Source organism: Corvus moneduloides, chromosome 14, assembly GCF_009650955.1.
Source record: "Corvus moneduloides isolate bCorMon1 chromosome 14, bCorMon1.pri, whole genome shotgun sequence".
Classification (NCBI taxonomy): domain Eukaryota; kingdom Metazoa; phylum Chordata; class Aves; order Passeriformes; family Corvidae; genus Corvus; species Corvus moneduloides.
Genome location: NC_045489.1, coordinates 19,982,971 through 19,996,293, shown reverse-complemented (window position 1 = coordinate 19,996,293; position 13,323 = coordinate 19,982,971). Strand labels below are relative to the sequence as shown.

At 63.1% G+C, this 13,323-nt stretch overlaps 1 protein-coding gene across 1 annotated transcript; it reads right to left on the bottom strand.

Annotated features, from left to right (window-relative positions):
- Positions 1-4,204: 4,204 nt before the first annotated feature.
- On the bottom strand, positions 4,205-10,207 carry LOC116451019 (tumor necrosis factor ligand superfamily member 10-like). The gene is made up of 5 exons (XM_032124114.1): positions 9,888-10,207; positions 6,728-6,874; positions 6,437-6,473; positions 5,918-6,025; positions 4,205-5,673 (listed from the first exon to the last, which is right to left on the bottom strand). The coding sequence occupies exons 1-5, from the start codon at positions 10,149-10,151 to the stop codon at positions 5,243-5,245; spliced, it is 987 nt and encodes a 328-aa protein (XP_031980005.1). The 5' UTR covers positions 10,152-10,207; the 3' UTR covers positions 4,205-5,242.
- Positions 10,208-13,323: the final 3,116 nt, after the last annotated feature.

The following is a 13,323-nucleotide window of genomic DNA, read 5'->3' as shown; positions in this document are numbered from 1 at the left end:
GACTGGGGACTCCTGGCTGGACTTGGCTGGGCCCCTCTCAAAATCTCTGATACAAACAAATTCCTTGTCTTTCCAAGGAGCAAAAGCCAGATTCTTGATCTTCCAAAGCCATCCAGCAGCCAGTCCCTGCTCTGCTGCTTCCACCTGACGTCTCAATCCTTGTACAGCTCAAAGCTGCCTCAGCCTGAGGATATCACCGATGGATCCAGTTCCATCTCCTTGGAAAATAAATGCCTGGGCTGGTCTGTGGTGGTTCTGGGCAGCAGGAGATGGTTGGAATTCTTCGAGTGCTGCCTCAGCCTGTGCCAGGGGCAGCTTTGCCTTTCAATGCCTTTTTTTGTTCTGTTTGGGGGGCAGATGGATGCTCCTGCGATCTGGGGCTGAGTCCAGGGAAGAAGCTGCCATGTCCCCTTTCTGGGGATGCCTGTCCTGTACTGGCTTCTTTTCCCTGTGGCACACCTGGGCTACCAGAAACACAAAGCTTTTCTATTTGTCTCCTCACCTTACCATCCTCAGGAGGGTCCCAGCCTGAGAAATGTGGTCCTGCTTCAATTAGATCCGTGATCCATGAGTGGATTGCTCTCCTTGGGGGAAGGCAGCAGCAGCCCAGTGCGAAGGTAAGGTGCCAAAAGGGAAACCCGTGTGCAGGGTCATCCCAGATGGAACGGCCCAGCTGGCGGGTGGCTCATCCCAGCTGCTCCTGGGGAAGCGGGAGGGCAGGGAGCAGCTGTCAGAGGGAATTGCAGCTGCTCTGCTGTCTGGGGATGGGAGCCCGGGGCAGGAAACACCTGCCAGCAGCTCCTCGCTCTCCTCAGCTGGTGCTGTGTCTGTCCCATGGGTCGTTTTGTCAGTGGGAGAGGTGTCCTGGAGAAAGTCCTGTCTGGGAGGGTGAGAGTGGGAACGGCAGGAAAAGCCCGGTAGGGCTGAGCTGTGGGGAGGCTCGCTTTAGGTGCGGGCGGGATCCTCACGGTGCCAAACTTCCCGCTCCTGAGAAGGGTTTTGCCCTGTCCGGTTCTTCACTCCAGGAGGAGCCCCCTCCAGCGACAGACGGGGAGGCAGGACAGGGCTGGAGAGGTCCCTGCGCTGGATGGGTGGCCCGAAGGACCGGGGCGCTGCAATATCCTGGGGATGCTGGGGAGCTCTCTGGGGCGAGGGCTGGATGCACTTGGAGGGGCGGGATGGGAGTGGGGGGAGCCGCCTTTGAGCCTCCCAGCGAGCTGATCTTTAAGGTCCCACCCCAAACCAGTCTGATGCCGGTTCTGTGGGGCCGTGCAGGGGTTTGAACAGGACACAAAATGAGGAGTTTTCTTAAAAAGTGGAATTATTTTTTCCTGCTTCTCTCATGGGGGAATAAGCGGGGAAAGCCGCGTGTGAGCCGTGCGGGGGCCCGTGAGCCGGGCTGGGGCTGGCTCAGCCCCGGGCAGAGCCCGAGAGGGAACCGGGGAACGGCCCCGCTGCTGCCTCCGGCCCCGCCGCGCCCGGGCTGCTCCAGAGGCTGCTCCGGGAAGGACAACCGGTCCTGGAAAGGGAGAGAAATCCCCTTCTTTCCTTTGGGGTGTCCGTGGGACCGCGGGAAAGGGGCTGGGAGCAGATCTGGGGTGGGATTGCGCTAAATGGCCTTTGAGGTCCTCCTGACCCAAAGCAGCTGCGATTCCCCAGGGATGAGCTGAGCCCCGCCTGCAGCAGCCCCGCGTCCCCTCTGCTCGCTCACAGCGCCCCAGCATTAATGTTTGCCCGAGGGTTTAGGGAGCGTCCCGCAGCTCCACGAACCCTTCGTGCTGTAGGAAAGAGGTTCCGGTTTTGTTCCCCCATTTTCGGGCGGAATTCCCGCCTGGGGGGAGCGGTGGCTGGGGAGGTGCCCTGGGGCAGAGCGGGGGGCGCTGCCGGGGTCACACCCCGCTGCCTCTCTTTGTGTGCTTTATTTACAAAGTCCCAAGGAATGATTTCCTGCCGCCTTGACGTGGACTCGGCGTGGATTTCCTCTCCCTGCTGGGAACTCGGGCCAGGCTGGGGACTTGAAAGTAAAACGAGATCGTGTCTGGGCAGGGATGGAGACTTGGAGGCAGCGATGAGCTGGTTCATAACAACAAAGAGGGGAAAAAAGAGCTTTTAGCCCCAGGATTTATTTAGAGACGAAGGCTCAGGGCTGTGCACGCCCTGGGTTGGGCATCTCTGTGCTGGGCTAAAGCAGCTCCTCGGCAGTGGAGATAAGAGGGTCCTTTGGCAGCGGCTGCAGGAAGCACTTTGTGTCTGGATTGAGTCCACATGGCGAGGCCATGGGAAATCAGGTCACTGTGGAGATGTTATTAGTGTGCAGTCCCCACCCACCTCCCAGTCTGGGTTAGAGCATGAGGGAATCACAGAATTCTGGAATGGTTTGGGTTGGAAGGACCATAGAGTTTGCCCGGTTCCACCCCTGCCATGGCAGGGACACCTCCCACTGTCCCAGGCTGCTCCAAGCCCCAATGTCCAGCCTGGCCTTGGGCACTGCCAGGGATCCAGGGGCAGCCCCAGCTGCTCTGGGCACCCTGTGCCAGGGCCTGCCCACCCTCCCAGGGAATTTCTCCCCAGTATCCCCTCTGACCCTGTCTCCTTCAGCCTCAGGCCGTTGAGGCAGGGCCGGGAGGTTCTGGAGTTGTCACTGTAGGGACACTGTCACTGTGCTGCCTGGGGGCTGGAGCTCTCGGTTTTGGGGGATTATGTTGCTTTTTCCTGTGGCTCTCCCCAGCCTGAGGGAGGTGCTGGCAGAGGAGGCTGTGTGTGGGGATGCAGAGTTGGTTTAGGGACCACGGACTTCGCTTTCTAGTAGGAGCTACAGTGAACTTGTCAGCGATGCTCACGGTAAAATAGGGAGTTGTAATTTTTAATAAACAGTTTTAACAATAACAGAAAAGTTGTATGAGAAATCTCCAGTGCTTTGCTCCATTTGCGCACCAGGTTTTGTTTCCTCAGCCAGAGAAAAGTGTTGTGTCCTCATCCAGGTCTTTCCACACTTTGTTCCTCTTTCCTGGAGCCCATCCTGGGACAGGCAGTGTTGGCACAGGTGCCTCAGGCAGTTTCTGTGGAGGCCGGGTTCTCCTGCTGCTGGAATCTGCTGCTGGTGGCCGATCCACTTGTTCAGGTGGGAGCATGGCCCTGGCCAGGCTGGGGATGTCCAGCCCTTCTCCTGGAAGCAGCAGGACCGGGAGCACGATGCGAGAGGCAGAGGGGCCTCAGGGGCTGAGGCTGCTCGGGCTAACCTGTGCCAGGTCCTCGAAGTGAGGAATTCCAGGCCTGGGGCTCTCCCCAGACAGGGCGAGGCTGCTCTTTGCCCTGATGCTGCTGCAGTTCTCCCTCTCCCATCCACCCACCCCCGAGCCCTCTCCTTTCCAGGAAAGTGGGGTGGGCCAGTGCCCGCTGGCGCCGAGCCCGGCTCTCCCCGCTCACGCACACGGAGCTGCTTTCCCTGCTTCCTCCCCGGCACACACAACCTCTGCCGGCTCCATCGGCCGTGTCCCTTTAAACTCCCTTTCCAAGGAAACGCCGGAACCACCTGCTGCGTTTCCTGCAGCCCCAGATCCCCGGGGTCAGCCCTGCGCTCCCCTGGCTGCTGCCAGAGGTGGGATGAGCTCGGTGCTCCCTGGGGGTGTTTGAGACCTGAGGATGTCACGGGCCCTGTTGTGGGTCACCAGGGTGGTTGGGACAGCAGGAGGTGGGATGAGAGGTGGAGGAAAAGGGATGGTTTTGGAATGGAGGGGTTTGGAGTGCTTTGTTTGCTTTGGGCAGGGGCCCAGCGTGCTCCAGGGCCAAGGGCTGCCAAGCCAGAGCTCGGCTCAGCTCCCTCCGTCTCTCCACGGGGACTGGGAAAACAGAGCCCCTGCCATGGGGGGATCAGCCCTGTCACCCCTCTGGAGGCTGCAGGAGGGTGCTCTCGGTGCTCTCAGTGCTCTTGGGCTTTGGATGAGTTTCTGGAGGTTCTGGATGAGCTGGGGAATCTTCCCTTGCATCTGGGGCTGGTCCAGGTGTTGGTGTGCAGGTGCCAGGGTGGCACCGTGCCCTGTGGGGGTTGTACCAAGCCCCCTGGATGGGGAGCCTGCAGGAGATGGGGGCCGGGGAGTGGGAATGCCCAGCACCTGGGGGTGTGGGGGGATGTGCGAGCTGCTCCCCCTGGCTCCGTGTCCACCCTGCCCGGGGCTGTGTCCTGGGTGCAAAGGGGCCAGGCCGGTGCTGGAGTACAAGGCTTTATTCTGTCCTTCCTGGGAGCCCCGCGCTTGTGGCAGCCCACGCTGCCACTGTCCATGAATCCCCACAGTCTTAGTCGGATACAGAGAGTACAGGGGTGGTTAGAAAAGGGGGCTGTGCCCCCCCAGTGTCCACGGGCTGAGCCAGCTGGGCCCTGCTCTGCCCTGCCCAAACCCACCTTTGGCCTCTGGGGTGGCTCCATCACCCTGGGGCTGGTTTGGTCCCCCCAAGGTCCTGCTGTGACCACCGGGCTCACCCAGAGCTGGAATCCTGCAGGGATTGCCAGGGCAGGAGATGTGAGGAAGTGGGGGCTGTGCTGGTCCATGAGGGCTGGGGGGGAGCAAATCCCCACGGGGAGAGGTGCTTGGTCAGCAGCTGTGCCAAGGTCCTGGTCCTGCACAGCCTGGCTCGGTCACCACGTGCCCCAGTGCCACGTGCCGGGTGTGGTGCCAGGACTGCTCCGGTGTCAAGGTCCTGCCCTTTGCCCTCCCTGGAGCCATTGCTGGTGTTCTCCAGGCTTTGATCTCCCAGACTGAAACTCCTTCGTTCCTTTCCAGAGACCAACACTGGACCTGCCCCGTGCCCAAGATGTGCCCCAGGGGTGCCAGTCCTGTGCCCTGGGGGTGCCTCCAGCCCCGGGTCCCTGGCACCCCCAGCCCTGCCCAAGGCGGGGTCAGACCCGTGGGTGTCACCCTGCCATGGGGACACTTTGTCTGGCAGATGTGGCCCTGGTGCCTTTCCTGCTGCAGGGAGCCGTTGGGAGGTGCTGGGTCACCAGGGCTGCGATGTCCCCCATCGTGCACGTCCCCTGTAGGTCCTCGGACACCCTTCCTGGGTCACCGGCTTCCTCCCACCTGGAGGTGGCACCGAGCACAGCAGGTCCCCGTGGGCAGCCACCCTGGTGCCCTTCTTGGCTCATCCCTCACCACGAGAGACAACACCCAGCAAGAAGGACCCTGTGCCACCCCCGGGCCACTGGCCGTATCCAGGGGCCACGTGGGACAGGTGGGAGCGGAGGGGGTCACAGGTCGAGCCGGAAGGCCCCGAAGTAGCTGGCTGCTGCATCGTTGTAGTCGATGGCCAAGGAGGAGACGGAGACGAAGAGCTCATCACCGGCCTGGAGCTCGAAGAGTCCCCCCTGGTAGAGCGCGTGGAGCCCGTAGTCGGCCTCGGGCGCCCAGCACTTGGTGCCCACGCCCTTGAGCAGCAGCACGGGCGGGCTGTGGGCCGGCTGCCACTGGATGCACTGCACGAGCTGCGGGCCCGAGGCGCCGGCACCGCGGTAGCGGAAATAGATCTGGGAGTACACGTAGTACTTGCCCGGCTGCTCCACCCGCAGCCGCCCCGCCCGGTACGTCATGTTCTGCACGTGGGACTGCAGGCTGCTGGGCCCCCAGTGCGTGATGGCGTGGCGGCACGACTGCGACAGGTTCCCGAAGCGCTGGGAGCGTCCTGCGGGAAGGGAGAGCCGCTGAGGGGAGCGACCTGGCAGGGTCGGACGGAGGGGACAGGGTGGCTCCGACTCTTTCCCAGTCATCCAGCTTGGAGCGATGGAGCTCGGTGGTCTTGGAGTGAACAAGAGACATCTCTCCCCATGGGCCACCCAACTCCTCCTCCATCCTGGTCCCCTGCCCTTTGATCTCTCCCATTCCCATCTTGGAGACCCAGCAGTGCCCAGAGGGGTTTCCCAACTCACCATCCTGAGCCAGGCTCTGTGGGCGGAGGGTGAGATGTGCCGAGGGTTTCCCGGCTATTTTGGGAGGAGGCTGCCCCTCTGAGGTGTTGAAATAGCTCCGCCAGGCCTCTGCAGGGAAGGGACAGATGCTGTAAGGACAGTGTGGGGACACCCGGCCCCATGCCAGCAGGGCCAGGGAATGCCCCACAGACCTACCAGCGCAAAAGGTTCCTGAGGGACAGAAATGTCTGGTCAATCATCAACCAACACATCTGTGCTGTGCCACGGCCCTGCTTCCCCAGCCTCCGGACAAACGGACGTGGCTGTCCCCCAGCCCATTCCCAGCACGTGTGCCTGTCACGGCCAGTGACAATCCTGGCTCTCCCCTCTCCTGCCCCAGCTCACAGCACCGCCGTGTGTCCCAGGAGTGACCGGCCCCCCACGCCCTGCTGGCCTCCCTGGACCACGGCTCCCATGGGCCACAGCTCCTGTGGATCAGGCTCTGGCTGCAGCCCCAGAGCTGGCCCCGGAGGGACTCACCCTTCACCGCGCTCCTGCGGATGATGCTCTCCGTCACCTGCGCCACGGAGAAGAGAAAGTGCCCCGGTTACAGGTGACACGGGGGTCCCCATGCCTGAGCTCCTCCTCCAAGCCTCCCTCACCTTCCCTGTCCCGCTGCCTCTGGGCCCCACCAGGGTGGGGTCTGAGTCCTACTCCCACCTTAAACCACTCTGGCCATTCCCCCTCCCACGGCTCTGGGGAGGTGGATGGGGAAACTGAGGCACGGGGACAACCAGGAGCTCTCCCATCCTCCCCCGGTCCCGGGCTCACCGTGGCCACGTAGGCTTTGATGGTGCTGGCCAGCCTGAGGCAGCCCTGGCTGCTGCTCAGCTCCTCCAGGCTGGAGCCCTCGGGCTGCTGATTGAGCGCCTGCAGACAGCGCAGCTCCTCCGCGCTGCCCGGAGCCTGGGATTTCAGCTGGGATGGAAACAAAGCGGGATTCAAACTGGGACAGACGGAGGGAGCAGCCGGGATCCCACTGGGGTGTGGGTGTGGGGCAGCTGCTCAGCTCCTCCGGCATCCTGGGTGCTCAGAGAATGACCCCGATCCCAGAGCTGGTGCTGGGCCAGGCAGCACCACCGGGATGCAAACCCGGCTGTGTCTCCTGTGTGGGATGGAGGGGGCAGGAGGAGGCTTGGGTGGATCCAAGTTCAGCCAAAAATCTGTTTTTTGTGAATTGAACAGGTTAAATCTCATCCTGTCCTCCTGCGATCCCTGGGAGACCATCCCAGCGCTTTGGGAAGCATGCCAGCCCCTTTCACAGAATTCCAGCACCAAGTGGGAGGAAGAAGAGGAGCAGGACCCAAGGACACTGGCAAGCCACAGAGCACCAAGTAAAGAACCCCAAATTCCCACTATCCATCTCCTTCACCTCTTCCTCCCTATCCCAGGGGGAATGAGGCTCCTCCAGCTGCAGGATGTGCTCACTGCTCAGGGCCAGGAGCTGCCTTGGCTCGGAGCTGCTGCTGGAGGCTGGACCTGCCCAGGCAGCCAGGGCCACACTCCTGCTGCTCCCCGAGCTGAGCTGGGATTGCCAAACAGGCTCTGGCACAGCTCAGCCCTTCCAGCTGCTGAGCCCAGACCCTGAGCAGTGCCAGGGCAGCCCAGGCAGGGCTCGGGCACTTCCCTGTGCTGGGAAGTCTCCCCTCCTTGGGCCTGTCCCAGGGCTGTCCCAGCTCCACTCTGGCCGTGGCGTGGCCGTGGTGACTGTCACCCCTGATCATAGGGTCACACCACACCCTGATGCTGTCCAGGGAAACTGAGGCACAGATGGGATGGCTGCCCTGCAATCACTGTGCCAGGAGCTGGTAATGAACACACGGCACCTTGGCCACCCTCCCTCTATCACCTGGGCACTTCCCAGGTCCCAGGACAGACCCAGGAGTCCTTGGGTGGCCCCGTGGTCACCTGGGGCTTGGCCACCTCCAGTGCCCCACGTGTCCCCCACATCCTGGTTTGTTCCGAGACCCCCAGACCCCTGCCCACCACAGCTGGGTACGTGCTGCCTCCGACCAGGATGTGCTCAGGTCTGGGATCTATATCCCATCTATGTGTGGATGTGCCTCTATATCAACAGAATACCGGAATTCATGCAGCCTCTGGATCCACAGGATACTGGGATCAACACAGCCTCTGCATCCACAGGATACTGGGATCAACATAGCCTCTGCATCCACAGGACAGCTGTGTGAGGTCAGATTGAAAGGGTTTGGGTTCATGTCTCCCCCCTAACCCTGCCCCGGCCGCTCCCCGCGGACGGGCTGCGGGAGGGCTGCCGGCTGTTCCTGCACACGCCTGCCCGCCCAGGTGCGTGTGCCGGGTGCTTCAAGGCCGTGAATCCCCCGGGATGGGGCTGTTCCCTTGGAATGCCCGCGGCGGGTGCGTGTCCGGGCTGGCTGCGGCGTGTGCCCGTCCCGGGACCGGGGCCAGCCCGGCACGGAGCTGCTGGAGCGGCTCCAGAGAAAGCCACGGAGCTGCTCCAGGGCTGGAGCCGCTCTGGAGCCAGGCTGGGAGGGCTGGGGGTGCTCACTTGGAGAAGGGAAGGCTCCAGGGAGAGCTCAAAGCCCCTTCCAGGGCCTAAAGGGTCTCCAGGAGCCTGACTCTGTATTCCCAGCACAGATCCGGTGACCGGCCGCTGAAATTAGCCCAAATTGTTCCACTACAGCGGTTTTCTCCTCCCTCCACCTCTTCCCTGGGGCTGTGTCTCCCCGTTCCCCTCCTCTCCCCGCCTTTCATGTAAATCCCTCTCAGCGGGACCTCGTGTGACCCAGGGATGGAGACAAAGCCCGCAGGAGGGCTGGAGCCCACTCCAAAGGATGCTCCGCTGGATCCAGACAGGCTGTTTATTCCCTCTGCGTCCGTGGGCAGGGCTTTTCCTTTTTCCCCGTCTCTGGTGTGATTTGTGGAATGTCTGGCACTGCAGGACCCTTTTTTTTGCCGCAGCCTCAGTGATGAGGGTGGCTTCCATGGAGCTGCTGCCAGCCCCGAATTTCCCTCTGCCCATGGATCTCCTGCCTGGCTGCTTGGGGGTTGTTGTGGGTCAGAATCAGCGGCTGAGGGGAGGGGCTGGTGAGGCTGTTGAAAGGATCAGAGCCGTCGCAGCCAAGCTTGGGAGTGGTTTTGGCCGAGTGACCCCGTGGGAGGTGGGAATGGCGGGATCCCAGCACAGTTGGTGGAACTGCACTGGAGCAAGAAAAGAGCGGCTGGAATGGGGGGTGCTGGAATGGGGGGTCCCAGCATCTCACAAAGGGGGTGAGGAGGATTTGGAGGTCCTGGAGTGTGGGGAAGATGGGAATGAGGGGAGGGAGAGGTGAAGCAGGGGTCAGTGGGGCCTGGAGCCCAGCGAAGTCCCCTCACATCCCCATCTGGGGCAGGAGGCTCCGATGGGATCCCAGGGCAGAGCCCCCTCTCCCAGTGCAACCCCTCAGCTCCAGGCGGAGCCGAGGACAAAGGCACGGTCTCTGCACATCTGGAGGTGGGACAATGCCCACCCCTCCGCCCCCGCCGGCACAGCTGGATCTGCAGCTCCGGGCGGGGCTTGGGCAGTGTCCACCCCCAATCCACATCTGGACCCGCGGCTCCCTGGGGAGCTGGGGCAGTGTCCACCCCCCAATCCATATCTGGACCCGCGGCTCCCTGGGGAGCTGGGGCAGTGTCCACCCCCCAATCCATATCTGGACCCGCGGCTCCCTGGGGAGCTGGGCAGTGTCCACCCCCCAGTCCACATCTGGACCCGCGGCTCCCTGGGGAGCTGGGGCAGTGTCCACCCCCCAATCCACATCTGGACCCGCGGCTCCCTGGGGAGCTGGGGCAGTGTCCACCCCGCACTCCGCATCTGGACCCGCTGGTCGCTGCCGTGCCCGCGGGCAGAGGCGCGGGGCGGGGAGCGGGCAGAGCCCTCCCGCAGCCGCCGGTCCGGGACAAAGCTCACCTTGGAGATGGCCATGCTGAAGTAGACGAAGAGGACGGTGGTGGAGGCGATCTGCAGGGCCAAGATGGCCATGAAGGCCACGCTGCCCCACAGCGGCCCGCACCGCCGCCGCCGCTGCCCCCGCGCCGCACCGGGGCCGCCGTCCGGACCGGCACCGGCACCGGGACAGTCACCGGGAGCGGGAGCCTCGGCCAGCATAGGCGTGGCGGAGCCGCCGCTGTCGGAGCGCAGGTAGTGCCCGGCGCTGGGCGGGTGCGGGGCCATGGCCCGGCCCGGTCCCGGTCCCGCTGCCCCGGGCCCGAGCGCGGCGGGACGGACGGGCGGGGGCGGGCCGGGGGGTGGGGAGGTGGGGGTGGCCTGGGGCCGAAGGGGCGGGGCCACTCGCGGCCACCGAGGGGACCGAGGGGGCGATGGTGGCCCCGGGACTGCGGCTCGGGAGGCAGCGGGGCCGCGGGGAGCCCCAGAGTGACCCTTCACGGGTACATAGCGACAAAGGGGAATGGCTTCGCTCTGACAGGGAGCAGGGTCAGATGGGATACTGGGAACAGATTCCGATCCGGGAGGTTGCCCTGGGAAGCTGTGGCTGCCCCTGGATCCCTGGCAGTGCCCAAGGCCAGGTTGGACGGGGCTTGGAGCAGCCTGGGACAGTGGAAGGTGTCCCTGCCCATGGCAGGGGGTGGCACTGGGTGAGATTTAAGGTCCCTTCCCACCCAGCCCATTCCATGATTCCTGAATGCGCCTCATGCCACCATCACAGGACGGTGTGGGTGCTGCTGGGGTGACCGCAGGCGAGGATACCCCAGCGTGCCTGGGCTAAGAACAGAAGGTCTCAGGACTGGAGGGACATGACCTGAGCCGGGTTTAGGTGATGGGCCACATGTCAGCTCTGGCCAGCACCAAAGGCTCAGGGAGGGGCAGGTTTGCAGGAGGGGGGGTCAAGAGCTGCTGAACGTCTCCTGGAGGCCTTGCTGGGGGGGCCGTGCCCACCCTGCCCTCCTGCCCTGGGCACAGGGCTGCCCATCCCTGCTGAGCCCCAGGCTCTGTCCTGCTGCTGGGTCACATTCCCATTGCTCCACAACAGAAATGCGGAGCAGTTTGGAAAGCAGAGAGGCTCCTCTGAGCCGCTGGGGCTCAGAGCAGGGGATCTTCCACCCCGAAGCATCTGCCAGGCCCATGACTGATTTCCCTGCCTCTCCGCCAGCGCAGTGTGTACCCAGTGCCAGAGCCCCATCCCTGCCCTGGCACGGAGCGAGATGCCCTCCTTGGAGTTTGGGAAGGGCGCTGAGCTGGGAGGGAGGTAACTATGTCTAAAAAAATCCCGCGGCAGCTCAGCCCTCCTGGTTGTTCTCAGGAAAGGGCTCAGGACCTGCAGAGCCGGGTGAGGAGGGAAGAACTGCAAATGGCACATCTGGGGAACAAAAAGGTGCCAGCCTGGTCTAGTGGAAGATGTCCCTGTCCATGGCAGGGGGGTGGAATGGGATGAGCTTTCAGATCTCTTCCAGCCCAAACCATTCCATGATTCTATGATTTGCTGTTTGGGGCATGGATGTTTGTGCTGGCACCACTGCTCTGAGTGCTGATCTGTGGGATGTGGCAGGGGCACAGCTGAGCTCTGCTGAGGAGCAGAGGGAAACCAGGAGCAAGCAGAACCCAGGAGCCTGGGGCTGCTCTTTTGGAGAGAGAAGGTTTGTCTGTGAGTCAGGGCAGGACCAGAACTGGAACTGTGCAGAGAAAATTGGGTGGGAGCCAGGGGGAAAAGAATGCCTCAATCCTGGCTGAGGAGTTGTTTTTCACTTCTAATGTTTCCTGGTCTGTGCACTGGGAGAGCTGGGTCAGGCACAGCCTGGAAATCTGTTTCCTCAGTGCCCCGTGGTGCAGAGCAAGTGCCGGGGAGCAGGAGAGAGAGGGGCTGGTTGGGGTCCGCCGGTGCTGGCAGTGAGGCGCTGGGATGGGGGCAACCCGGCAGGAGGTGCCGACGTGGACATGGGGCTGTGTCTGGGATTTCCCAGCCCGTCCCTTGGATTCGCCTCGGTTCGCTTCAGGCAGGATGGAGGAACGCGCGATTTTTGTTGTTTTCCGTGTTTTATGGGATGGCCAAGGCAGACGCCCTGAGCTGGGTCAGCGCAGGATGCTCCTCCCCGGGGAGGTCCCAGGGCCGGCTCTCAGCTCCCCGCGCTGCTCCCTCAAGCCAAGCCCAGCCCGGCGCTGGCTCCGGCCGCTGCTGACTCCGAACATGTGCTGGCCACACGGCGCTCCCTCCCTCAGGAAACAGCAGCCCCTGGGACGTGAAGTCATCGCGTGCGGCTCAGGAGCTGCTGTAACCTCCCTGGAATGTGCCCTCAGATGTTTGTCTTTCGATGGAACTCATCAGTTCCTGTGCTGAGGTGTTTTTTGGGGAAAAACCTCTTCCCCATCACACCGTACTTCCAAGGGGAAGGTCAGGCATCCAGCCTCTTCCCTCCAAACCCTGGGAGCACCCCAACCCTTCCCTGGGTCTATCCCGCCCGGGGGCTGGGGCCGGGGTTTGTTTGTCCCTGTTAGAGCAGAGCAGGCGGAGACATTCCCTGCCTGGTGGCATCGGAGCTGTTCCAGAGCTGCTCCAGCCTCACACGTGCCGGGATGGAGGGATGGAGGGATGGGGTGGTCACCCAAGTGGGACAGGACGTTGGCTTGGATGGGCACAAGCTGGTCCTCACAGCCCTCCCTGGCCTCTGGCTGGTGGTGGCAGCTGGAGGTTGGGAGCCGAGGGAAAGGAGGAGCAGGGAGGCCCCGTAGGTAGCCAGGGCTGCTCCCCGCGCTGCCGGCAGGCGTTTGGCACAGGAGGGATGGATGGAGGAGCCCCGTAAAACCCTGGACCCGCGGGCTTCCCCAGGAGGGATGAGGAGCAGCACCTCTGGAACATCTCAAGGCGGGACAGCAGCTCCCGAGACATCCCCGCCCGGGCCGGGAGCGTCCCCGGGCTCCGGGGATGGAATGACAGGAAAGTTCTGCTGCAGCTCCTTCCTGGGCTGGGCTCCCTGATCCCAGCGCCTCCGCCGGCTCCTCGCACAGCCGATGTCTTCTCAGCCGATGTCTTCTCACAGCCAATGTCCTCTGACAGCCGATGTCCTCTGACAGCCGATGTCCTCTGACAGCCGATCTCCTCTCACAGCCGATGTCCTCCCACAGCTGATCTCCTCGCTCCCTCTAGTGGGGTTGGGAGAGCTGCGTGGGCTCCTGCCTGGGCACACCTGTGGCCCTGTTCCTCCTCCTGATGTCCTCCTGGAGATCCTCCTCTGGCCATGCTGGGTGGGTTGTTTTTTTTTTTTTTTTTTGCTGCCACAAAGGCCCCAGCACTTCCCAAGCTGCCCAGGTGATGGAAACAACCTCCTGGGGAAGGAGAAGAACATTGTCCCGATCCCGCCTGGAACATTCTGAGACGAATCTCCTGCAGGAG